This window comes from Colossoma macropomum, unplaced genomic scaffold, assembly GCF_904425465.1.
Source record: "Colossoma macropomum unplaced genomic scaffold, Colossoma_macropomum, whole genome shotgun sequence".
Lineage (NCBI taxonomy): Eukaryota > Metazoa > Chordata > Actinopteri > Characiformes > Serrasalmidae > Colossoma > Colossoma macropomum.
In genome coordinates this window covers 10,290,288-10,317,319 of record NW_023494801.1, presented here as the reverse complement: position 1 = coordinate 10,317,319, position 27,032 = coordinate 10,290,288, and the positions used below count along the sequence as shown (strand labels likewise).

At 36.6% G+C, this 27,032-nt stretch overlaps 1 protein-coding gene across 2 annotated transcripts in view; it reads left to right on the top strand.

Annotated features, from left to right (window-relative positions):
• Window positions 1-27,032, top strand: part of crhr1 (corticotropin releasing hormone receptor 1) — a 155,835-nt gene that overhangs the window by 53,536 nt on the left and 75,267 nt on the right. Inside the window, exons 1-3 of one of the 2 annotated variants that reach the window (XM_036589761.1) lie at window positions 633-639; window positions 3,515-3,602; window positions 24,562-24,612. In XM_036589761.1, coding sequence (XP_036445654.1) covers window positions 3,551-3,602; window positions 24,562-24,612 — 103 coding nt within the window. In that variant the 5' untranslated portion in view covers window positions 633-639; window positions 3,515-3,550. Of the gene's footprint in view, window positions 1-632; window positions 640-3,514; window positions 3,603-24,561; window positions 24,613-27,032 lie in introns of those variants that run through there. The other variant, XM_036589760.1, reaches the window with a different exon arrangement.

Genomic DNA, 27,032 nt, shown 5'->3' with positions numbered 1-27,032 from the left:
ACAACTGGTAATTAGGTCAAGTGACAAGCTGAGTTTACAAGGACCACCAGAATGCATCTAGATTTTCACTAGAGTGCCTCTGTGGCCCAACCCTGGCTCCATCCTTGGGTGACTGTTTCTTGGGATTTCTGCTTCCTACAAAGGAGCATGTCTTACTGGCACAGTTTTTACTGCCACTTAAATCATTGCCACCAACCCCTGAGGCCTTGACAAACCTCCTCAGGCATTCCGGCCACGCTACGGAATGAGAATGCGTATGCCATGCTGACTCTCCAATCATGTATTGGACCAGGCACTGACATGCAGGACAGTGGAGGAAAGCTCTGGAGTGATGCTAGATTGCTCAGGAGCCCTGGAAGCACTGATAGGTCAATTCATCATGCCAGTTTGCCCTTGTGAAGCAAGTTATGGGACTCCAGGCTTTTTTGAGCTTTATTACGGTAAGAGCATTGGGTCAGGTTCTGTCAGAGACCTACAAAACTGTCCCGATACTTTATTAAGATAGTAACATCCCAGGGACGGCATCCCTGCAGTACCGTATCACCAATCATTAAGCACTGTTACTTTCATGTGGACACTGAAATGCACTTCAATGAGAAGATGACAGAAAAGCTCAGTTATTGTGTCCAGCACCCTCAGGTCTTAATAATTACACTTCTGTTTTTAAATGGCTGCATTCATCTCTTCCTTTCATTTAATCGAAAACCCTCACTTTTCAAAGCATGCTCTAAATAACCACTTGCTGTTAACACCAATCATTCTGTCAGTCACAAAATCTGTATCTTGAATGTATCCAATTTCTTTTGCCTATATAGATTGTCAGCATCCTCTTCTATTAAATTCAAGCTTGGGAATGAACATCACAGTCGTCTTATTATTTGAGCCTCTATCACTATTCTTATGCCAGAATTTATTAAAGATTGTCTACACACATACACAAAGATTATAATACAGTCATTCTGATTTAGGATTGAGGTTGTTTCATGTTTGTAATGGTTGTAAGAGCCAATTCACTGAGCCTGAGGATATACTGGCACAGAGGACTTTATATTGTGCTCCTGGTTTGTAAGTGTCTTGTAACAAGGAAGCCTGTGTGGGAGTTGTAAGTGTCAACGATTAAAGCATGCAATGTACCTTTTGTCTACTCATTTTTTGTGTACTTTTGCCAAGACTGTCCCACTGTTAGATAGTTCCATAGTCCACACGACTATCCACGTGCCAGGCCACATCACAGCAGCACTAATCTCAGAGTGGGAAGGTGTGCATGGGGGGCCTGAGGGGCCTACCCATTTGGAAGCCAGGTTCTTCCTAGGTTTCACGCTTAACAGCAGAGTTTTTGCATCTTGCACCCTCATCTATTCTACCTTAATTAAATGAATGAGACATACAAAACTCTGTTTAGCTCATCACACATTTTCAGCAGATGCTATCTCCATAGCAACATTTACACTGCTGCATACCGCCATTGGTTAAGTAATGCCACTGTTTTACACCAATCCCACAAAAAAAGCATGGAAAAATGCTTTGACCTCTTTTCTCCCCAACACTAACATGTAAATATAACAATAGCATGCTCCACTGTTTCTCTCAATGACGGGAACCTAGCTGAACTGAGCCGTGCTAGCTCATATAGGCTACTCACCAAGCTAGTTGGTTAGGAATTGTAGACTGATGTAAAGAAAGTAATGGGGGGAAAAAAAAAAAATAAAATCACAATCTTCAACCATTTGCTCTGGACATCTGTGTCTAGTGCCATACAAAGTAGGCTTACTTATACTTTATTGTTAATTGTATGCTGTCTGCTGTCAGTAGACCTAAAATGTGAGGTACGGAATTGTTTATTGTTCAAAAGTGTTTTACTCTCGTTATGGAAACAAATGACTAGTTTTTTGTTTGTTTTTTTCTTTGTAACTACAGTAAAAGACTCGTCAGTATAGCTCTGGGATATAATGCTTGCTATCTGCCCTCTCCAACCTGTAACCAGGTTGCTAACCTAAAACGAAATGCAGCCTACGCCACTGAAACACACACAAAGACCTCCAAAGCACAGTGTGTACCACAGCATGTTTTCCAGTAAATTAGTCCCTTGGACGTCTACAGTTATTAGTGCCATTTTAACATCACACAGTTATTTGTATTGTTGTCACAGTCACATTAAAATCTGTTAAATCAACATCTTAATACAACAACTTAATATTTTTATATTAACGTACATTACAAGTGAACAACCTTTGGTCCTGTAAAATTACCATTTTGAAGATTTTGTTATGACAGGAAGCATGAAATTAGATACTTTTATACACAGTAAAGAGCTTAAGTTGTTCATCTACGCTATAATTTTGCTTTGATTCATCAAAATTGTAAATAGTTTAATAGTTAAATAGTTTACAGTTTTACTGCTTGGTACCACATGAAATAATTGTAATTAATTACCAAGTTATTATATTATGAATTGCATTTTCAGTTTACGTTCTGTAATAACATTTTCATGCTTGTGTTTTTGCCAAAAAATGCCAAAAACATGGCAAAAATGTCTTGCAAATCAAAAGTATATTAACAAAAACCATCAAATTCAAATTATAATAAAATACATTATCAAATTTCATGATACAAATTTCATACTGATTAAAAAGCTAATCTGCACTTACAACATTTTTATTTATTTATTCATTTAAATCTTTGGCGATACTGTGACTTCTAAATAGTTCAGTGTATTTGGACTCTGCCTACATAACCCACTCAAATGCCCTATACTTTCTACTACAGTCTTTTATCACTGACTTCCAAGTAGAGATGACTACCATAAGCAACAGCAAATAGCCCACTTTCTCTGCATTTTAGTGCAGGTTCCTATTAAGTAACACTTTCCTTCCTCTCATCGACAGAAGCAACAACAGGACAACAGTAAGGCAGATGTGCATTATATAAAATCTAAGCCGTGGTCTAACCATCTGCACCTATTCTATACACCACACTATTATTTGCATCCCACTGTGAATTACAGATACATTTCCTTTCCTACCAATGCTGAAAGCATGGCAATCATGAATCCCTTTGGACAACATGCATCGATGAACCTTGATGCACAGGAACAATTTCTCTTTAGGGCTAAAACCAAACTTAATATCCTTCCTGCCGTAACACGTTTGTGACTGCTCTTGATGCATGTTTGGATTTACTCAAAATGCGAAGCTCAAAAAATGAACGGAGCACAGTACATGACGAATGTGTTCAGTGAGAGTTTCTCACCTCAGCAGCTCAGTGTTTGTGGTCTGTACTTTGGAGGATAAACACATCTGTGCACTGTACCCACATCCACGCCCTTGTAGGCAGACGCGTTAAATATGAACGGAAACAGATGCTGACCTCTTTGCCTTTGCTTCAGCATAAATTCTGCCGTTTGCCTAGAAGTACACCAAACCTTGGCTTTTTTGTTTTTGTAATGCCATCCCACCTCCCCCATCCTAATCTCTCTCCTTCTCTCTCCCATTGTCCTACTTTTTCCTACATTCAGGTGTTTTCTATCTGGATTACACTAATCTCTGGGGCCATGGCTGAGTTGACGTGCGAAGCCCTGCTCCTGATGTCCACCAACCTCACAGGTGAGTGCGCTTTTTGTGGGTTTTATTTTAACTGGTGAGCTGAGACCAACTTTGCTTTTTTTTGGTGCCTGAAAAGTAATAGTAAGGACACAGGCTGTTGCTACTGGATACTGATGTAAAGCTGCCCATACTCTTAAGAACAAAGATGCTTTAAAAGGCTCTTTGGAGCAATGCATTGGACAAACAACTGATTCCCTAAAGAACTGATGCCCTGAAGAGTTATTTAAAAGACAGTTCAATAGCACTTTACAAGTAATAAGTTGGTTATAATATGGTAATATTAAAGTAACACGTTGTACTAACCTACCATTACATGCTAATTTTTAAGTTTTTGGTAAATAATTATTATTGGTAATTATTAGTTTTATTGTCAGTATTAAGGTGATAATAAAATGGTAAAATAAAGGGAACAAGTTATACTAACCTAAGTTGTTAGTAAATAATAAGTTGATAATTGTAGTAGTAACAAATTGTTAATAAAGAGTAAAGTAATGGTAACAAGCTAAACAAATCTAAAAATGGCATGCTACATTTCTAATTGTTAATAACTGTGGTGGTATATAGTTGGTATTAAAGTGGAAAAAACTAGTTACCCATAAATAAAATTATTATTTTCCATTAATTTAATTAATAATTTAAGTAACTGTTACAGTAAAAGTGGTAATGCTAAACAATTAGCTTTTTTTATATTTATAGGAATAAGGTGTCCATGCAGTAATAACAAAAAATGCTGTAAAACACTAATTCTTGCCTGTTATGTCTTTAAATGGTCAGGTACAGTATGAGGTACAGACACAGTTACAGGCTTTAATTACAGAAAATGCAACATCACGTCACTGCTGTGTTACCTGTTAACAAAATTTTTTTATTATTATTATTTACTATTATTATTTACACCTAAAAATGTACTACATTATTTTTGCATGTAAAAACAGCATGTAAACTTTAGGTTAGTACAACTTATACTACACTATACTAATACAATAATACCAAACAATTACCAACTTATTGATCTATAAAGTGCTATCGATAGTTCTATAAAGATCTGTTTTTGTAAAGAGGTGTGATTGTGACAAACCTTTTTTACATAGTGCCTGCACATCATGTAATCTCCACATAGATTCTGTACCAGTTAAATCAGCCAAATGTCTAACTGGTGATACATACAAAAATACTGCTGATGTCCCTTTTAAGCCACTAACGTGGCTTTTTCAAAAAGGTTTGTGACACAAAATAATCTAAGAATTTTTGGCTTTGTTGGATCATGTTCTTTAAACATGCATTGAGACATCATGTTGTTAACAGCAAAGAGTAGACTGTTTTGTTGTGTTTTTCCTAGAAGTATTTACCAAGCCAAGCCTCCCCATATAGTGTGCTTATGTGTAAAGTATAACCAGCAAGGACTCATATTTATTAGTCAGAAAATGACCTCTTGTCCCAGTTTCTGCAAGCGCTTTGAAAAATGCATGAGATTCATTTGGCTTACAGCTATATCATCATTTGCTGGACAAAAGCTTTTTTGGTCTGCCTTAAATGATGAAGCATAAAGACAGATGGGGAATGTAGTTCAGCTACACATAATTCTTCCACACTTCTTTACAGTAGACTACTAAAGGGCACATATTCTCAATGCAGTATGCTCTTAAAAATAAAAGGTGCCTAAAAGGGTCCTTTGGAACGATGCCATAGAAAGACAGCAAAAACACTGGTTCCCTGAAGAGCTTTTCAACCTTTCAGTGAACCATTTTGTAAATGAGATGTGTAAATGGGCAGATTTAAAAAACCTCCACATAAGGTAAAGGTTCTGTACCAGTTAAAAGGCTTGCCCTAGAACTGCAGGACCAAGCCAAGAAACCATGTAGGAACCATTGTTTTTAAGAGTGTACAGAATCAAACTGTTCACTGAAAGCTAAAACACCCCAGTATGGGGGACATGTATTTCAAATGTACTCATAGGCTGCTTTGCTTGCTTGTTTGTTTTGTTTTCTTTGTAAGTATAGCATTAAGATGCACAGTAAGTGATACCATTGACTAATATAGTGAATATATTGGCTCCAAACATGAGCTTTCAGCACAGCCAAAGTTTAAAGCACCACAGAGATCACTGATAAAGAGAAGTACGAGTTATGACTAGAAGATGATAACAGTTTGTTGTTTCAGTATTGCCCTGATAACTTTGAGAATTTATTAGGGTTTATTCTGGACACAGTAAAACGGGTGGAGTGAATCAAACAGCAACATAATGCCAAAATTGTAGAGAGCACATTCCCTAAAACCGGTCACAGGAGTGTACATTATTATAGAGGGTTGAAGTAGTGCAACTAAAAGTAGTGCTCTTAGCTGTTTCTTAAGGCATTAAAGTCTACCCTGTCTACTCTTTTTGATGATATTCTTCTATTATCTATAGTTTTGTGGTGTGTTTTACTAGAAACTGGCAGAAAAAAACATGCTGTTGGTTTTTTCTGTTGAGAGATTTTTGAAATTACTTTTTCGCCTATTTTCTTTGTGTTGGTTGGGATTAAATTTGGTGCAGGTGACATCAAATCTGCCAAACTACCATTTAGAGTTAGCAATATGTATGCATCAGCTCCTCACGTTCCCCTTCTCCACATCTCACTAGCCAAGCCTCCTAGGCAAAACTCCCAGCAAAAAGAGTTGAGCTAGAAAATTAAGCTTTTCTAAATTTGTTTATAGTGCTTGCTATAAATAACTATTACACTGTTGTTTGTATTATAGCTAGATGCTGCTTTCTATTTGCATTGGTAAGTTATTGCTGGGTCCTAGTATAAGCAATCAACTTCACTTACAAGAGTGTGATAAATAGCGACCCACCTTAAATGTAGGAATAAAAAGCTAATATGTCAGCTAACCCACTTGCATCAAGTCTCACAGTTTTTCCCCTATACTTTTGTACAGGTGTAGCGCACATTGAGGCATGCAAGAAATTTCTCCATTGTGTCTGCAAACATGAATGTGCTGAATCATAACAGGAGCTTGTGCGAACTCTGTTTCAGCAGCATGGTCTTGTAGTCAGCTAGCTAGCTATAGATTATGGACATAGTATTAGTGCTGCTGAGCATCCAAATCTCAGACACTATTTGTTCCTGATATACCAGTCATAAAATGAAAGCCTGAGTTCTACATAAGCTGCAAAATGCGGTCTCTAAAATGACCTTTAGACAGCTTGTTCTCCATTTTGCACTTTTTACTCACTATTCAGAAAGCGGTTGAAATAGTCAATTTTCCTGCTGGGAAGAGCTCGAAAGTGTTGGGCTGAACCAAACCGATTGGTGGTGTCACTCAGCACTACCACTGCAGCCCGGTTGTTTACATTGCCTGAGAGATGCCAAAGTCAATCATTTTGTGTTCTGACACACCCACACAGTTATGAGCAGGCAGCAGCCCAGCATTTCTGGAGCATTACCTACTAATACATTGCATTAGTTTATATATATTACTTTAACAGAGCACTGGTAAGCGCTTTTTCTGCAGCATATCTTTACTATCCAAACTAAATTTAAACGTTTGAAACCATGTTGACAGGGGCTTTAAGCATTAGTATGTGTACAATATTGTGCAAAAGTCAGACACCGCCCTTCATTTATTTCACTTGCACTCAAAACATTTAAGCACAAGTTATTCATTTTTCAGGAGATATTTCTGAGAAGGTTAGATATAAGATAGTCCACTTGCAAAAGGAAGAAAAAGGTCAAAGGGAAATAAGTGAAAAAACAGGAGTTTCCAAAACTGGAGTTCAAAAAATGGTTAAAAGAGAAAATGGGACTCCCAACGACCATGCAAGACCTGGGAGAGCACCAAAACTGTCACCATCAGAAACAGTGCTGTAATCTTTGAAAGAGAGAAGAAAAATCAAGCTCCATTCTTGCTCAAGACCTGGAGACCTTCTAAAACTGAACTTTGGAGGTATGGAAAAAAATCTCTGCAACTTTATTTGAAAAACTCAAACTAAAATGAGAACTGTCTCCTGAAAAGAATGGAACTGTAATAAAGGTAACAGATGGACACACTAAATACTGAAAAAAATGATACTTAGTTGTTGAGGCTTCTTTCTGTTAAAGACGTGCTCTGCTTTTGTGCTTGACACTGAAAAATCAACTTGCACTAAATGACTTCTCTGTGAATGTAATAAACAAAAGGTGGTCTCTGACTTTTTGACAGTACTGGAAGTACATAATGACCAGACATAACATACTGTGTCATGCCTGTCAGGTAAACTGTACCCTGTAAGTCATACTTAAATGCCCCTACCTTATGATATACAATTAAAGAATTTAACACAATCATTATTTGATGGCAAGAGCTCAAACCTTCTAACATCACCTCTCTCTACCTTTTAGAAAGCCTCTCTTATGCAAAACACAGCGAGAGCTTTTTTATTTTTTTACAATCCGTACTTTGGATTCTTTAAATTCATCTGGTTCAAGAGTGATTGAGGTCAGGCTTGTCTTCTATTTAGGCATTTATTTGTCTCACACAACGTTCACGGTCTCAGCAAAGGTTATGAAACTAACCATAACAGGCAATAGCTGTCGTACTGAATGTCATTTCTTCTGGCATGTTTTTAAATCAGTCAAGAACGATTATGATAAAGCGCCCTTGCTGTGATTTGAATTAGCACTCTGAAAACAATATTAGGCTAATCTGCAAAACAAGTAGACTGTTTAAAAGCTCTTACTCTTCACTTGTCACAGAGCATTACTTGAACGCTGATGAAATTCTCCCTCACTGCAGATTATTTCAGATGGATTTAAGTTATGCTAACATTCTAATATTCTCAGATAATGTACATAAATATCTGTGTGCTTTGTTTTTTCTGTACATTTCCTCAGAGTACAGTGCCAGATGCAGATACCATTTTTATATTTTATAAACAAATAAATAAATATTAGAGAGACACCAGATAAACATAACTAAATGATTCACCCCATAGCACATGTAGATGTACAGTTATACATATACTATGATTAAAGTGTCTAAAATGCCACCAAACCTGTACTTTGGTCTGATGGCCTGAGCCAAATGATGAGATAATTACACAAGGCTGGAGGAATTCAGACAGTAATCTTCTGCACAGCTGTGGAAACACACAAGCACTCCACACCATGACCATCACACAGCACTTATAAAATGGTGAAGTGTTGTTGACACCATATCCTGCCAGCTCTCAACTTGCCTGCCCAAAGACTAACACCAAATCAACCAAAGGAGGTTGGATGTGTTGTATTTCATTTTTTGCCAATTGTAATCCTTTACTGCGAAGGCAGAAAGCGGCTATTCTGCCTTTTAATCTGAATAACATGTTTTCCCAATGCTGTCGATGCATTTGTTTTGACATGTAAGGTGTCTGTATAGTAGTAAGCAATTTTGATATGTTTTCCACGTCTAGGGCTCATATAGAAGTCTACGTTTCCACAGTTTCGTCAAATAAATGAGTTTGTAGTATGTAAACACTGCTAAAGTTTCAAAATGTACTCTTCACTCTCCAGTCCATACAGCCTATAGGTGAAAACTAAGCTGCAAAAATAAACTGCTGTGAATTTACTGCTTCTATGATGTCACAAATTCAACATATTTACATATTTCCATCTATTTTAGCCTACAGCAGTTTAGCCCGGCCATTCACGCTTAAGTTATAAGGAGTGCTGGCCTGGGCTGATTTTTAAATACAATCCAGAGCAGCCAATCAGAACAGAGGTCATTTACATTTATCTGTCTTAAAGGCACTTTATCAAAAACAGCTTGTTTATTTCCAAGGGAAAAAGAGAGCTTGGAAAATGCTACTCTAAATCGAATGATGATTTTTGGTACATAAAACCACACTTGTAAATTGACATCGGGGGAAAAAGATAAACAAATGCAGGAAATGGGCTCTAATTCTCACCACAGTGCACAGATTTGCACTCAAGTAACTCAAAAACAAAGTCACTGTGTCTGTTAGTGTTTGATTGAGGATTCACTCATGGCAGGCAAACGGTGTGTGTGTGTGTGTGAGTGTGCACATATATATATATATATATATATATATAGGACTTGATCGACTATAGAGGAATACATCAAGTCTTTATGTTTACTCTGATTAAATAAATAGATTATAAACACACAGCAATTTAAATTCTGTTCTGAATGTGCACGCTCAAAAACATGAGTCCATCCAACAATAAAGGTAGCGTGAAACCTCTTTTTTGAAGAAAACACGATAGCACACAAAGCTCTAGTTCACGTTAATCCATTTTACTACCTAATGTTGACGTGAATGCGTTCAAACTATCCTTTGTAATGAGTCAAAGAGAAGCCATATTATGTGAAAGGATCATTGGCAAGACATGCAATAAGAAAGGGTTAAGGATCACAGTGAAGAGAATGTTGTGAGTGCAGGAGACAAGGACCCAGGGAGAATGAATGCAAGAGCTTGAAGAGTTGTTTTATTGGAATGTGGAGAGCTTAACAGTAACATGCTCTGATGCTTTTGCTATTTCCTCCCTGTGGCTAATAATGTCCTATAAAGCACAATCTATGTGGGTGATCAGGAGTCCACTTTGGGACTACTGTGCAGAAAACCTTGTAGGCTCTGTCAGTACAGCAAATGTTTTCTGCAATATAAATCAAGACACTATTATTACTAATAAGTTTGGCAATACAGATTTGTTTTAAATCTCTAAGAAAGTGGTGTAGGCCCTATGAGCATGTTTGTGTTTAAATATGAATATGCATATACATATCTTGAGGATAAAAACTGTTTGTTTTGGCATGTTGTATGCATGCATCATTTTTAGCAATGCATGCATATTTTTTCCTTATCTACGATTAACCAGTAATGATAACCAATATTTGTCCATGTTATTCATAACACTATGGGCCATTACAACCCACACCCCAAGCTGTAGCTCAAGATGAATAGCACCTAAAGTAGCCTGCAAATGTGCAATCAAACCAAAACACCTACTCATGAATGTCTTTGATCAACCTGCAATGCAGAAACTGGTGGTATGTCACAGTCCATGCTCTAAAACTGCTAAAATGACAGAAGAACCACTTTTGGTTTCCTAAGGGAACCTTTAATGGATCATTAAAGTTTATTAGAGAACTATTTTTGTAAATGAGATGTGCGAGTGTGAAGAACCTTTTAAAAATTAAAGAACCTCCACATAATGTATAGGTTTGATATCAATTACAGCATAATTTTCCTAGAGTGGCACATCTGGGTCAAGAACCTTTTAGAAACCATTCATTTTAAGAGCACAGTGGGGTATTTGCTCCTTTTCATTTGTATGTTTTCACAGTCATCAGGTCACTTAGTAGGGCAATGCTTCACCAACCAATCATCATGCCCCACTAACCCCACTATTTTGTACATGCCTCTGTAGTGGGAAGTGGCTTAATTAGAATCAAAGTGAAACTGAGTCCAGTATAAAAGACCGCAGAGCTTGTATGTATCACACTGCATTGGTCGTGGTTTTAGGGATATGCTGTATGTTCCTATTATTTCCTAAATGGGTAGACCTTTGGTAATTTGCTGTAAATATGGCTCTACTGTTGATTCTCATCTGAAATGTGTGGCTCCTTTGAAAAGATCTAATGTATATTTCTCGCTCCATGTTTTCTTTAGTTGTTTTTTTTTTTCTGTTTCGATGTGTTGATGGACCGCTCAGCCCTCAAACTTTGTATCTGCAAAAAACTTGAATATTGTAAATACTCAATGTCAGCCAGCCTTAATCTGCTGGAATGAATCTGCTTTTCTAGTTTCTAGGAGTTCTAGTTAGTTTTTTGCTCATATGAAAATTTCCACGTAAAAGCAAAATCGGCAAAGCAAAAAAATTGAAAACCTACAGTCAGTACAAATACGGCAAGGCAACTAATAGTTACTAAAACAATCAAAACCAAAAACAGAGGTCTGACAAAATAAGCCAAAATGTTACACTTTAATTAATCATCCAAGAGCATCTGGAGAAAAAAAAGAGAAAGGAAAGACGTCTTTCTGAGTCACCGTACAAAATTACTCCATCACACTGTCAGCGTTCACAGTAACCTGAGCCTTGCACCAGCCTCGATGAATGAGCAACAGCTGAAGTGAATCACAGTCTGCTTCCAACTATGACAATGTACTCCCAGCAAGGAAACAAGAGTTTATTAGTATAATGAAACTGAAAAAAAGAAAGCACTTGTTCTAAACAAACTGCCAAATCTCAAGGTGCTTAGCAGAACTGCCTTGGAAGGCAATCAAGGTTAAATCATAAATAATAATAACACAGCACACTAATCAGATGGCACACAGTGTAGCCTTAATGAGGTGCAATGGAAGGATGTCTAACTTTTTTTAAGACAGTCTTCAAACAGCCTACAAAGGACCTGACAAACACATGCAGCTCAGTCTGGGTGTTACAGAATATTTCACAATGGACTTTCAGCACCTTGGAGAAGGAAAATTAAGTTAGTCTGCGAAGGTACTTTATTTTGTAATTGTGCAGGCCCAGTGAAATCTTTAGCAGGTGTAAGCTCTAATTAGTAGTAGTAATTTAATTAGTAGGCTTAAATTAACTGATAATGCATTTGTTAGTCACATTTTTAGTTTTAATTATTCATTGAGGGGTATTGTACTGTACTGATAATTCACTTGAATACAAGAAATTTACTCAAGCAAGAGTAAACAATAAAAAAAACACTGAAAATACTGAAAAAAACACTCGAGTTACTTAGAGTTAAGAGTTACCTGACAAAGATGTAATGTGTAAGAGTACCCTAAATTAAACAGTAGCATCGGTTCAACATTAGCTCACATGAGGAAGCTAAAAAGACAACAGAGCATTTAAGTTACAGCTTTGGGTGTAATGAAGCACCGATATGGTTGTTATTCTTAACTGACAAAATAAAACGAAAATAGGAAGTTCTGAAAAGTGCAGATTATCTTATTCTGTATGAGTTATCAAAAACAAAAAATATACAAATAAGGTTAAAAGTTTATCTGAAATTAAATATTATTGAAAGTACTCAGATATATTCATACTCCAAAAAGTACTGAGAAAAAAAAAAACAACAACTTACAAATGTCATCTATAAACTAAAGCTTTTACATGTATACTATACCAATTATCATTCTGAGGTATTATGATATTAGTGATATGTTCAGGAGACAGGAATGAGGATATTACTTAGGTTAAAATAAAAACGTACCAGAGGCAAAAGACCATGAATACAGTACCAGCATCTCTCTCTAAAATGTCCTCTCCAGTAGACAGCTCTTTGTGAGAAAACTCAGCCTTGTGATACCGTCACGGTTGAGAAAAGGTTGATAAGTTGAATAAGTCTCTAGTGTCTTTGTCACAAGCTCTTGCAGTCAGCACAGTACAGTTCGTCTCAATAACTGAATCCTTGACCATGGCACAGTGTGACCATGCCACTTTCTATATTTGTACTTTTGCCCACTTCAGTTCTCTCTCATCTCCTTCTACTTCTTTTTTCTTTCTCTGTTCATATGTACATTCTTTAGTACCTTCTTTTTGTCGTTGGGTTTTTCCATCTTTTTTCTCTTTCCTTCTATACTCAGTGTTTCACATGAATATTCCTCTTCTCTTCTTTCTATCCGGTAAGAGCTTACACTGCAAACACTGGCAAAGTCAAGCGCTCATGCGTCAATGACAAAAAAGGCTTTTAAAGTAAAAGCTTAAAAAATTATTATGAAAAGGAATATAAATGTTAATTTTTCTATCTTCAAAAATCTAATCTGATGTGTGGCGCAACCACACACTCAATTAAAAATATTGTATTTAAAAGTTATTCACCACTACCGAAAAAATCTTAAAACTAGTCTTTGTACTTGGACATCTGCATAAACCTTTGTTCCCGAAATCAAGTTTACATATATTTTGCATACATATTATTATAATAATATTCATTAATACAAAAATAACACATTTTCATGGTTTTCCTGAGGTCACACCAACTGACAACCACCCCAACCCCAACTCAAAAATGCCTTTTTTTTTTTTCAAGATTTGTAAAATGGTTGCTGACTTTGGCATTGCACCATGAACGTCACTTGGGGAATTCTTTATAATGCAACATCCTTCCCACCTTTTTTTAAAAGCATGCCAGAATAAAAATCCATAGATGTCAGTTGTGCTGCATGATTTACGGTCAGATTGTTTTTAAATTGTTGAATACTTTCAAAGCTGCCGTATTTTGCAACATTTTATGACTTTAAAGGTTTCCAAACATAAAACCATGGCAAATTATATTATTTAAATTTTACATGACTAATTATTCTTTATATTACTTAATCTGCACATACAGCTGGACGATCGCACCACCTGATATTTTTACACTTTGGGAGGCATAAATGTCTAAAATAAATTTTATTATGATGGACTGAAGATGTATTTATCAAAGGAGGCAATGTAGAAGAATGTGATGCATGTCACAAATTTATTAAAAAAAAAAAGCACTGGATAGTTATCAGTTGCAAAAAAAAAAAAAATTACATAGCATGTATTAAATCTGGGATATCAAACAAAGCAGGGATTCTTATACTAGGAATGGATCCTTGCCATTTACTTCAGAAAACTTAGTATTTTCTGCCATCGTTTTAAAACTGCCAATATCTTACTTGGTACTTGTGTTTTCCAATTTACTTTCCTGCTTAAACATGTAACGTTACATTGTAATTTAGCAAGGCTAAAGTTGTAGTTACCATCTTGTTACTCAAAATAATCATGAGGTATTTGTCTGTATTCTTACTCAGTACCTGGAACCTGTTGACCATTTCAGTGCAACCAAGTTAAATGGTCTCAGAACTTACCATTACGCTACAAAAAATAATTACCAAACTAGAAGTACTTTGTTTTGCATCTCCCACTTACCTGATAAGTATGTAGACCTTAAGGGACTGTAAAAGAAAGTGCGGTATGCATAAAAAACTATTCAATTGAAGGTTCTTGGAAAAGACTCATTTGTAAAAGACGTGAGTTCAGAGAACCACCATGGCAGTTTTAGGCTTCCTGACCACTACATTAATACGAAATGCATAAGAATCCTCTCCTCCAAAAATGAGCTCACTCATTTCCAATGTCTGAAAAATACTGATATCAATCAGAAAAACAAAGGCATGCATTAGAGTGAGAGTCTTCTATTTGGTACACTGCCTGACAAGAGGCATATTTTATGCCATATTGTGACACGGCTTTCAGCACTCTACCGCAGCGCAGTCATGAGCCAAAAGGGTACCATAACATGTCACTCTGCAGACGTGTGCCCGTTTTAACCCAGCAAGCCACGCAGAAACCTGTGATTAACTGTGCGCATAAGCTCTTACACTGCAATTAACACTAAAGTGATTAGCATCCATTCACTCTCTGACAGCACTGTCACCACTGTTATGAGCAGTGTTTCACTGTGCTGATCAGAAGCTTGTTCAGATTAGTTTTTTTTCTTTAAATCTCATTCATGCACAACAGATCTCACATAGAAATCAGTGTACAGCACAGTACTGTGCAAACGTCTTAGGTAGACATGAAAATTGTTTGAAACTATTATATTAACAGTAAGTGTGCCAGTAAAAACACTGTTGAACATTAAAATAAAAACACACAAACATATATACAGTAAAACATAATGTCTTGTTTTTGGTTAGAAGATAGCGTTAGAAGGACACAGGTTTGGTTACTGACTTCTTGCTGTATTCCAGCCACTGCATAGATTCAATTACACAGAAATCAGTGGAATTCCCCTTTAAAAGCAGACCCTCCAGGAACCTGCAATCACAGATTTTCAAATTTACCAAATCCTTGCAATACTTGCAAAGGCTCACAGTTTTAACCCATCAGTGCTTTATTACCACATTAAACACGCAAATCATGAGTGCTTGCTTAATTGTAAGCTGTGTGGTCCTTTTTTGTGTTTTTGCAGCAGGCTGGGTCTGATAAACAATAATTTTGACTTCTAATGATCAGAAATGACTGCACTTTTTTTTTTAGATATCGCCCAGGCCTAGTTCACAGTCACACAGTGCTCCTGGATATTCTACCAAAACCATATCAAGCTCAGAGTCATCACACATTCCTAAAGTTCCATTGCAAACTCTGTCCCCCTAAAAAAAAACAAAAAGCAAATATTGTCACAAATAATTAAGAAACGCTGCTGCAAAATCAGATCCTGTTGACACCAGACTGTTTAAGCTAATGCGGCGACACATCAAACCACTATGGGTGGATTATTTGTATTTGCTCTAATGTTGTGGTTTTTTTTTTTAACAAATAAAGATTTACTGCCCAGATAAACAGCTTTACATCATTTTCTCTGATGGCCTAGGACTTTTGCAAACTGCTGCATACAGTCCTGTCACAGGAAGACAAAGTTGATGCTCAACACAGCACATGTAATACACAGCTATCACCGCAGTTACTTGTGTAACGATGAACTTATTACATAACCCGTGGAATAACACTACCAGCAGGCTGGTCAGGATGTGCTCATTCTTGTGTTTAATCGAGGATTATCTGCTAATGCAGAAGAGTCTCTGATATCTTACTTGTCTGGAAGTTACTCAAAGTTGTCATGCATCACAAATTTTACACTTTAAAAAAACCTCTATGTTTGTGCTTTTATAGTTTTTACGATTGCTCTGCAGTTATTACCATATGCTAAGTACAAGTTTTACATGGCTAAGGCCTCAGCAAAGAGGACTATAATGTGCATCATCATCAGCAGTGTACCAAATATTGATCTGGAAGTTGAGATTCAGCTGCACTGATTTTGGAACGGTAAAATCAACTTAAATCAATTATATTCAATAAAGAATGTGCTCATTTTTGACCAAATGTCTGTTATTTCCAAAGCCCCTCCTTTGAAAAAAGGGTTGGACTGTTTTCATTGACCTTATTCCACTGCTATTTTTCCCCCAGTCACATTTGTGCATTCAGTAAGGTCTTAAAATAATTCTGAATCGTGTCAAAATAAATGAATTGAACTGTGGTGAAATATGATATTTCATGAAGCACTGAACCATTTCCTACACTCTAAAAAGTGAAAACATTTTCTTAAGCAGGTGTTTACTTATGTTTGGGCTAGCTATTTATAACATCTTAAAGCACAGTTTAGTAAAACTGTCTGCAGTGTACTGCCATCTTTGGCCATGAAATTGTAATTAATCTAGTTAGAAAGAACTTTACTAGCTGTTTTTTGGCTGCTTAGCTTACCCGTTTGCCTTCGTCTCTGAAGCAATTTCGCTTCATTTCATTTGAAACATCCCATTTCACCTGATGAACAAGAGCTGAGACATGATTTTACTTGTGTCTTTTTCTCGAGACCAAAGCTGTTCTTGAATTTGAAAGCTGATGCTGTGATCTGAGGAAATCCTAAAATGCACAGCGTAACACAGAAGAGGTTTTTGTACAGGCATAATATCTGCCCGCAGTACATAGCTTGTTTCTATAACAATCTCTTCTATGCTTATTAATGTGTGGGAATACTGCTGTCTTTCTGTGGTTTTCACAAAAAATTAATAAGTGATCAACATTTTTCTTTTTACTGGCAGTTAATGAGTTTTTACTATCAGTAGGGGTTACCCAAAAAGGCCCAAAGTTTGAATACAAAAACCGTGAGAGGCCATGAATATCACTATTAACTATCAAACGCTTTATTGAAATAACCTTATATATTTACTGATAGTCTTTTAATCAAACCCTTTGTTCAGACAGAATGTCTTTATATACATACATCAAAAAGGTGCAACAGCCTCTTTACTTCCTATGGAATCGTAGCTCAATAAATCTTTTTATTGCAAAATACATAGGTTTATGTGACAGAATGTACTTCTATCCCCTCAATCACACTGTATTGTTGATTTTCTAAGGGAAAATAACATGCATCCTCTACCGAGAAAACACAAATATGACATGTATCTGCAAATTTCAGTGCACAGTTTCTAAAGATTTGCTGAGTTTAACATAATGGAAAAAAACATATATATAAAATGTGCCATAACTTTTGCACAGGAAATATTTCAAATGTTTAATTTCAAATATGTTAAATTCAACAAATAGAGTAATTGTGCATTCACATGTACAGAAGTGTGTTCTCTGTAGAGGATGTGTTACCTTCTTTTCCTTTAGTAATGATGTAATTTGACCAGGGGCATCTGAACATTTGCATACAGCTATAGATGTAGTGTAATAATTGTGCGATATGAGATATAAAGGGCTTGTCGAAAGGTTTAGCAGTTTTTTTGTTCTGTATATCTTCCTTTTGTAATAAAAGGGGGTAAATCCATTCTGGAAAAAAATTACACAAAAAAAAAGAAAGGCTAAATGTACCAGCCTTCACATGCTGCTTTCGCTCTCTTACCCCTCTATCCACATTACAATCCTGGGTGATGGAGCTGTGCTGTGGACTCCCTCATCCTCATCTCCTCTCTCTATCAGTGCTCAGTCATCTGCACTATGACCATCTGTTCCTGGAGCTAGCTACTGATCCACAATCTGATGGCCCAAACAACATGACTGTGGGGTAGAGGTTGCATGTCATTTCTTCTGCTGCCTTACAGATATTGTGCCATGCTCGCCATTAGCCTTTTTAATGATCTGCTCTCTCTTTTTCTAATGGAGCACCTAGAATATTGTCTTTAATTACCAGACATTATCATGTTAAAATGGCATAAGAAAAAAAAAAGGAATACGTCCATATTCTTTCAGTACAACTCTCAGTCACAGATATGACAGTCTATTATGGCCCAAAGAATATATTACTTGGTCAGTTAAGGTTCAGTGGAACTTTGCCAGTGGAAAAAAAATGTAAAAAATGCAATGTATATGAATTGTTTATAACATAGGTACTTCATTTATTTCTGAGGTTTTTATATTGTAAATAGTACTATGCAAAAATCAGAGACCACCATTTATTCATTTTCAATCAAATCATTCATTCAGTACTCAATAAGAATGAAAGCTGCAATAAAGGTGCAAGATGCTGAAAAATGATGCTGAAAAATGAATAACTTGCATTTAATGGGTGTCCTGATTGGAAATTGAAGGCTGGTCTCTGACTTTTGCACAGTACTGTTGCAATTTAATAATATAATGCTTTCACACATTTATAACTTCAGTCAAGTTTATTCAATCAAATCAGTCAACGAATCACTATCATAGCCTGTTTAATTTTGACCATGTAAACCCATAATTTTGGCCAATATTAGTTATCAATTTTTTTTCTCTATTGATATAGTTTTCATATCCGTATGCTCCTACTAAAAATTCTTAGTGTAGTAAGCCTGATAAAGTCTGTAAATACTAGCAAAGATGGCTTGAAAACAAATGCATCAGCCAAGGTGAAGCTAGTCTCTTTAGCCAGCCCCTCAGAGTGAAAAAATCTAGGTCAGAGGGGAATTGATCCTGAAAAACTCCATAAACACAGCAGTGAGGAGCGCCTCATGTCCACGGCCATGTGGTGTGGACTACAATTCCTTTCCAATGTTCAGAAGCTCTCACAAGCCGCAAGGGAAGCATATGTGTTTATCTCTCATATCCTCTGAGAACCATGTTCTCCCCATGAAGCCTAAACTAAACACACACATGGTCACAGGGATAAACTCCACATGCAATAAAAACACCAAGGGCTTGTACATCCAACCCAATATAAACTGATTTTCCATTTCAGAAATAATTTAGCAAGTCCAATGTATACAGCTAGAGAAAATAATTAAATATATTCTTCACAGAAAGCAAACCAATCTCATCTAATATGGTGCTACTGTATCTGGATATCAGCCATCACCAAGAAAGCACACAGAGAATGGCACTTCTAAAGCATACAGCAAAAAATGATATCTTGGTTTTGGGACATTCTCTATATTCTGTTTTTTTTTTTTCCCCCAATATGTTCAGCTTTGCACATGAATAGAAACTGCGCACTTAATAAATGGCATATTTAAGTCGTAAAGAACATGTGAACTTATTTTAGTATAGATATACTTTATATGTACTTTAACAAAACTAAGCAAGACTAGTTTTGCTGGACCCCCATCTGCTGCATAGTTATTTGTGTCGTGCAAGTGTCTCTGGTACAGTACATTATTATTATTAGCAGTAGTAGTAGTAGTAGTACTAGTAGTATTCCTACTACCATCACTGACAGTAGTAGCAATAATAATAATAATAATAATAATAATAATAATAGAAAGAACAAAAAAAGTGTAAATATGGAGGAAGTTTAGTAAATATTACAAAAACACTCATGTACTAGCTCTCTTGATGGCTTTATGCTCACACAGAACAGTAAAAATCTACCAGTGTTTTTACTGCAAATTTTTAAATGTTTCAATGAATGCATTTACTGTTTTCTTTATGTTAGCTCTAGATGAGTAGAAGAAGTGTTCATTTAGCTAGATGTATAGCGCCACCAACTGTTTACACTGAGTAACACTTGTGCATGTGTGTGTCAACAATGGGTTTCAGTCAAGAACAGATGAGTTAGTCGCTCAGTAAGTGAAAAAGAGACAGTGGCTCTCAGACTGGCCTTCTGGGTGGTCCACAGAAATACTTCTGAGGAAAAATAAGTCATAAACTGAAGAAATTGGATGAATATTCTTAGAACAGTCTCATAATGAAATGTGATATTTTCTACATTTAAGGTGCATTCACTTGACAAGATATCATTTCTTGCAGCGTTTCTCATGCATGCCATGTATCCCTTTCAACATTTTTGTGAATGCAAATTTGATTGCTTGTATCTATTATGAATGATAAGAGGAAAGAGCCTCTCACAGCATCCACTTGTGGGGGGGTTAGCCGACAGCCAGCAGTGTTGATGCGTCACCTCGAACAGCATGGAGTCCGTTAGGCTAAGAGCATCTCTTTTGTGCCGTAAATGATTAATAGGTAGGCCTGTTTTATCTGGGTGAGCAGCAGACTACGGGGAGAATGCAGAAGCAAACTAAGAGTGCTGCAGAGAGATGGGCAGCAAAGCCCTGCCAGCGCAAATCAACACAGTAAATAGTACTGAGAAAATGCAACAGTGACATAGCAAGAAGGAATGATTTAGAAATGGGTCATGTTGTCAAGCAGCATTAGCCATAGCTGCTGTTGCTCAGGGAGATCACACTATAGGCAACATTATACGCTGTGGCACTAAATCAATTACTATGTCAACAATAAAGCTATATTACACATTTGTGACATCCTCTTAAAAGCAGACTGCTGTTAAACGCAGGAATCGTTCAATAACCAAAATGAGCGGTTTCAGTAGAATCACCCACACAGACTGCCTCAAAGCAAACTGTGACCATGTTGAAGCCTTGTTTTTACACTCATTGAAAATGGCAGCTAGTTTTTTATATTATGTGCACATTTCGCAATAAATGGGCCAAAAGACATGGTCCAAAAGTACTTATTTAATCTTATGTAATATGCACTGAAAAATGTTTAACGGTTTACTTCTATAAAGCCCTATTTGGATTGGATTAGTTTTTCATGGAAAGCTGGGGAAACACCTTTTACCTTAGGATGTTTAATGTTTAATTTACACATCGCCCTCACTCCAGAGAGTAGAAAATATAATAAAACATTTAATTGAGCCATTATTTTGTTTGCCCTAACCATTTACATTTGTCTTAAGTGAATGCAGTGTGTTATTAGCATCGCCCTTAGCTTGGAAATTCACAGCAAAGTCAACTTCATTGCATAAAATAAAACTTTATGTAATTTCTGTAAGTTCCGAGTTGTACATGTGAGAGGACAGTCACGTTCGGCCTGATTTTACCCTCAGAGAACAAGGCTGTAGTTAGCTTCTTATTCACCAGCTTCTTGATCAAATTTTGGTGGAACGGGGAAATTTAAACAAGAAGCTGGCAATTAAGCTGAACTCGCCAGAAAATGAGTAAATCCTTCTTTAGGTGACTCCATACTTAAACTCCCTTTTCACAAGACATGATAGCATTGTTACTGACATCGCACAGAATCAATATAACCTGGGGACATTTCTATGACTCAATTTACAGAAGGTAAAAGGCACCGGATTTTTTACTGAAGCGGGGACTTTTTACAGTCAGTGAAAATGACTGCCATGTCTCATTCAAACAGGATTTAAATCAGAGAAACGCAAGTAATAATTCCATCACCCTACCTCCTCATGCAAAACTAATCCCATTGGAATAGGGCTTTAGATGGGTTAATTGATTATATAAATTGCTATTTGGGTCAGTACACCATAAATAAGTTCTTTGTGGGGCGCTATGTAGCAGCTTAGTTTTGTACATAACGAATATGCTTTGGCTTATGACTGTCTAATGTACTAAATCTTGTTAATGATAGAAGCACGACGTGGCAACAGGAAGCTTATAGCTACAGAACATACCTGCGCTAACACAGCTAATTTATTTGTGAAGTCTGGACTGTGTAGTTACCTATAAGCTAAAACAGATGAATCTGACTGTCAAATGTTCCAAATCTTTTAATAAACTGTCAAATGATATTCAGAGTCATCTTAGTAGCAGAGAGCAGTAGTTTAGCATGCTACAGCTTCACAACAAAGCATGTTTGATTTCGGATCAATGAAGCTCCTTTGCCACAAGTTTAGAGGACAAAGATTTTAATCTGAGTGAGCGGACCTCTGTTGTTTGTGGAGCCTTTAGCTGAGCTACTTTTACATTACTATACTACTGCCCTTGTTAGCACTAAAGGTTAATGTTAGCTTAGCAAGCTTGACACACTACAAACACAGGTTCAATTCCAATCACTGATGCTTCACTGACAAGTTTAGAGGACAAAGACTCAAATCTGAGCCAGTGAAGTGTGACTGATTTTGGTGTTAAAAAGACAGAATGTAACTGGTTTTGTGGTGTGTTAAGCTACGTTATTAGCCTGCTAACTTTGTTTAACATTAATATGTGATGAGCTGAAAATCTAGCTAGCTTATTTTCTAATTGTTAAAGTGGCAGTTTATCACCTGACATTTTTATGGTTTAAAATCATGACTGAGTGCTTAATGTACATTTAAGATCATTTTTTCTCTTCACCTATAAAGTTGCAAGGTTTTGTGACAAAAGCAAATGATGACACTTATCCAACACAGAGAAATGAGTGACTTAACAATAAATATGAAGTCAAAAGCAAACCATGCTGTCCACAAGCCTTAGTGAACCTTTTTTCCTTGATTATAGATGATAGTCTTAAGGGCACACCACCTCATAGAAGACACACTGTGCGGGCTTATCAGTAACATTATTAAAAGCAGCCACAGCTATAATCTGTGCCTGGTGTCTTGCATTTCAGTAGATAGCATCTTCACTGGGAGCTTTGATCTCTCTCCAGCCTAAAATAGAATGAGATTTGGTAGAGGGAAGTAGATATGGAGGTGATTCCTCAAGAGGTGAAGGTGGAAAGAGGTAGGTCCTTCGTGATGAGCTACAGATGCTTCTGAATGAGACAAACACCAGGCATGCTAGCAGTATCGCTAGCATTATACATGCTTTGGAGCTTTTACCATGTATGTTTTAAACATGGGTCACATTGTTTTGGATAAGTCTTCTTGACTTTGTTTTGCTGCCTCAGCCACAGATTCATCACTTGGTCCTAAACGTATTGGTCCTCTGCAATGACAAGGTCAAGAATCAGTAAGCATCCTTGTTTTGGCAACATTTGACAACTGCACAAGGTGTACACAGAACATCTCCAAATAGGGTTCATGTCTGACTAAACTGACCATATCTGATTTCTGTATCCAGTTCGATTCAAATCAGTTCAGAGAATTTTACCAAATTAGTGTTTCCAAAGCACAGATACCTATTAGCTATCCAAAGGAACGTCTTTCTTTTAACCCAACAATGTTTTCACTTCTCAGTTTCAAAACACTCATCTAACCGCCTTGAATTTAACAAGTTATTTATTTTATTTAAGTACAAGTTATTTATTTTTCAGCGTCAGAGCATTTAATAGAACATTTCACAGAAGGCCAACAACTAAATATTACATTTTTTCAATATTTCATGTGCCTTTATTATAGCTTCCATTCTTGAATGGCACTGAGTTGTTTGAATTTTTTGCTTCTCAATTCAAGTGATACCAAACACATTCAACGAAGATGAGGTCTTCTTTGCTTGATTTGCAATTTTTCTTTTGTCCATTTCCTTTTCTCAGAAATAGCTTCTTGATAGCTACACCAGTCTCAGACCCATAGTGCTGTTTTGTCTTCTCATAGTGAACACAGCGACTGGACAGAAACACCTGTGGATATTTTGAAGAGTGGAGCTTGATTTTCTCCCATCTCTCAAAGATAAAAGCTAATATATACTGTTCATCAGATCCTGATAGTTTTGGTGGTCTACCAGGTTTTGCATGGTTGGAACCATACCTCCCTATTTTCTTCATGTATTTTAACAACTTAAAAAAAAAATTTCATTCTTTTTTGACTTTCCACTTCCGTACACAAGTGTATTAGCTTCTATATAACCTTCTCAGAAATATTGTCTGAAAAATGAATAACTTAATGGCCGTTTTGACTGGAAATTATTAAATGAAGTGGGGTCTCTGACTTCTGCACAGTGTGCCCTGTACTTGCACTGAACCGTGTGTATATACTATAAATGTCACATTTTACCATAGGTATTGGATTGCCATAATCAAAACTGCATTCCTCAAGACCTAGAGTTTATATCAAAGCCCATAAGTAAATTTAAAGGACAGCTTTCTAAACAGAACGAAGGCTGGCTGTTCTCTGGCCTGATGGGCCTGAAGTGGTTCTCAATTACAGTCTTAAGTATTGCACATTGTGTTTTCCCTCCTCACCTTGACAATTTACTGATGAATGTGTTTGGAACAGAATGAATCCATTATGTAGGACTGTGTCTTTTTGCATTATTTCTGACAGTAAAGTGTAATCAACAAGACATTTTATGCACTAATTGGATACAGACTTTGTTTTTGGCATGTTGGTTTTAATGTACTTTTCTCTTTTCCAGCTCGGAGTTTGATACTGTGGAATCAGACATCCAGTTCAAGCAATTCCACAGGTGAGTTTATTCTCCATCACCTAATTGTGCTGCTAATTAGTTCATTACATGTGAGCAAGCAAGGCAGCACCCCTTTAAACTACTTGTTTGACCAGGGAAATTGCCACACCATGCTAGACACTGCTCCCACATAGTGAACAATTGAACAGGCCTATTTTCTAGCTTCAATAATGTCTGTCTGCAGAGCCGCAGAGCCACAGTTTAACTGTAGTTTCACTCCAGCAGGTTCAAGCCAGTGGCATTCAGCGCATGCATCAAAACTTTTGTTTTTTTAAGCAAGTTTTAGGCTAATTAACATTTCAGTCATTTTATGTGGGTTTCCAGTAAATTTGTGATAAATTTGCATTGGACTAATGTTATATTTTAAACTTAAGGCTAAAACAAACTTTTGTTTGAACGCATATAGAGATTCATGGGGTAAATGTTACACGAACTACAGCTTATGTGGACTAGGTAAACTAAACTGTTACGTAGACATATAGCGCAATTAACTTACCTTAATATGGGGGCTTTGTGTGTTCACTTGTATTACGGGTGCAGGAATACATTTTTACAACAACATTTAAGCAGGCTTAAACTAAACTTAATATCAAGCTTTAGGCTAAAACAAACTAGTTTTTGAACGTATCCCAGCTGAAAAAATCCATAGAAACCATTAAGTCTTTCCTTTGGTTTTTGATTGTTTTGTAATGTGTTTTGGTTACCAATGGCCGATTCGTATATTGGCAATGGTATCCTTTCCTGAAAGGTAATACGCATGGTGACACATACAACTAGCACAAACAGTTACTGTTTACATCAGAGATGTTACAAACGAGAAGACCGGCCACTGGTTGAAATATAAATGGGGACGCTTATAACGCTCAACATTCCTGTAAGGACTTTGTTTACATGGCAAAATCATGCTGTCGTACTGCGCATAAGCTCCACTGGCCTGAAACCGCTGAAGTGGAACTGCAGGTGTAAATCTGCAGCTCTTCAGTCAGACCCTTCGCTCTAGATTGGACACTGCTGCTGCATTTGATATTGAAAAAATTTCATTCTGCAACTAATATCAGGCACAGTGGCATGCAGGTGTGTAAAGGTTGAGTTAGTGATAGCAACATTTTTGCCTGTGTGCAGGGCGATGGTGTTAGCCACTTTATTTGGACAGTCCACTTTAGATGCTTTATAGATACTTAATTTACTTTCAAGTTACATTCAACTAAATATCTACTAAATTGACAATTCTCAAACTCTAAACCTGGCTCTAATCCTAAACCCTAACCTTAAACTCCACCCAAAACCTAAACCCAGCTCTCACCCTGCTCCTAGCCCTAACCCTGGTCCAAATCCTAACCCTAATCCCACCACAGTTTAGAATCAACAGAGTTTCAACAAAAAGTTTAACAATTTGATCATCTCTAGTTAATCTGCAGGGGACTATATTGGACTATCCAAATAAAGTGAGACCCATTATTTTATCTTAAAACCGATCTGAACACTGTTGTTTGTAAGAGTGTGCTGTACATGAACGAGGTAAGCCTGGGCTTTAACTACAACTATTCAGTACCCATGTTTCCGAAAAATGGCAAAAGTTGGGAAATCTCGTGGGCCTGTAACTGACCGGTTGCTGTGGGCTAACATATAAACATGCGCACTCAGAAAAACTGAGCATAACAAGCAAGTCTATATTTGTAGTAATTAAGGGTTAGTTAAGTTATTAATTAAGTTAAATCAGTGCTCCCCTGTTCTATTTGAGCAGCCCTGGTTTGCTAATTACCTGTCAAATGATGTTTCCTGTAATTGGTTACTTCTTTCTAAATAAAGCACTAAAAACAGATAATGGGTTTTTTCCTTGTACTTTCCAGATAGTCCAAATGTTCTGGTTTTAGAGAGTAACAAAGAAGTCTAGTGATAAGAAGTTAGATAACTTTCTTTTTTATTTTTTTATTTTTTTTACAGAAAGTATATAATCCCATTACAGCTTGAGGAGTAATAAGTAATTGGTTATAAATTATTTTCGGAGTAACTCCCCAAACACTGCTCCCGTTCTGAAAACAAGCCTTGTCTCGAGTCTCAGAATTCAAAAAGCTGTGAGTGTAAAGGTTTTAGTCTTTGACAAAATGTCTTTTGTCACAACTCTGTGGTAGCATGTAAAGGCTACAACCGGTATGGGAAATACTTACTTTTGCTTTCAGTTCAAAAGCAGCTGAAAATCTTTGTAGATATAAAATCTTTTGTTTCAGAAGTTGAGCTTATGTAATGATTCTCTGTAAAAAGATTGTGTGTGATAAGTAGCTTGGCTGAGTTTAGATGCTATGATATCCTTGAATCACATCTCTAGGGCAACTTCTAGTAGCATAACTCCTATACAGTATCAGTGGCATTCCATATAGATAAATATATGACACACTACATAAAAACAGCTCCTTAAAGGA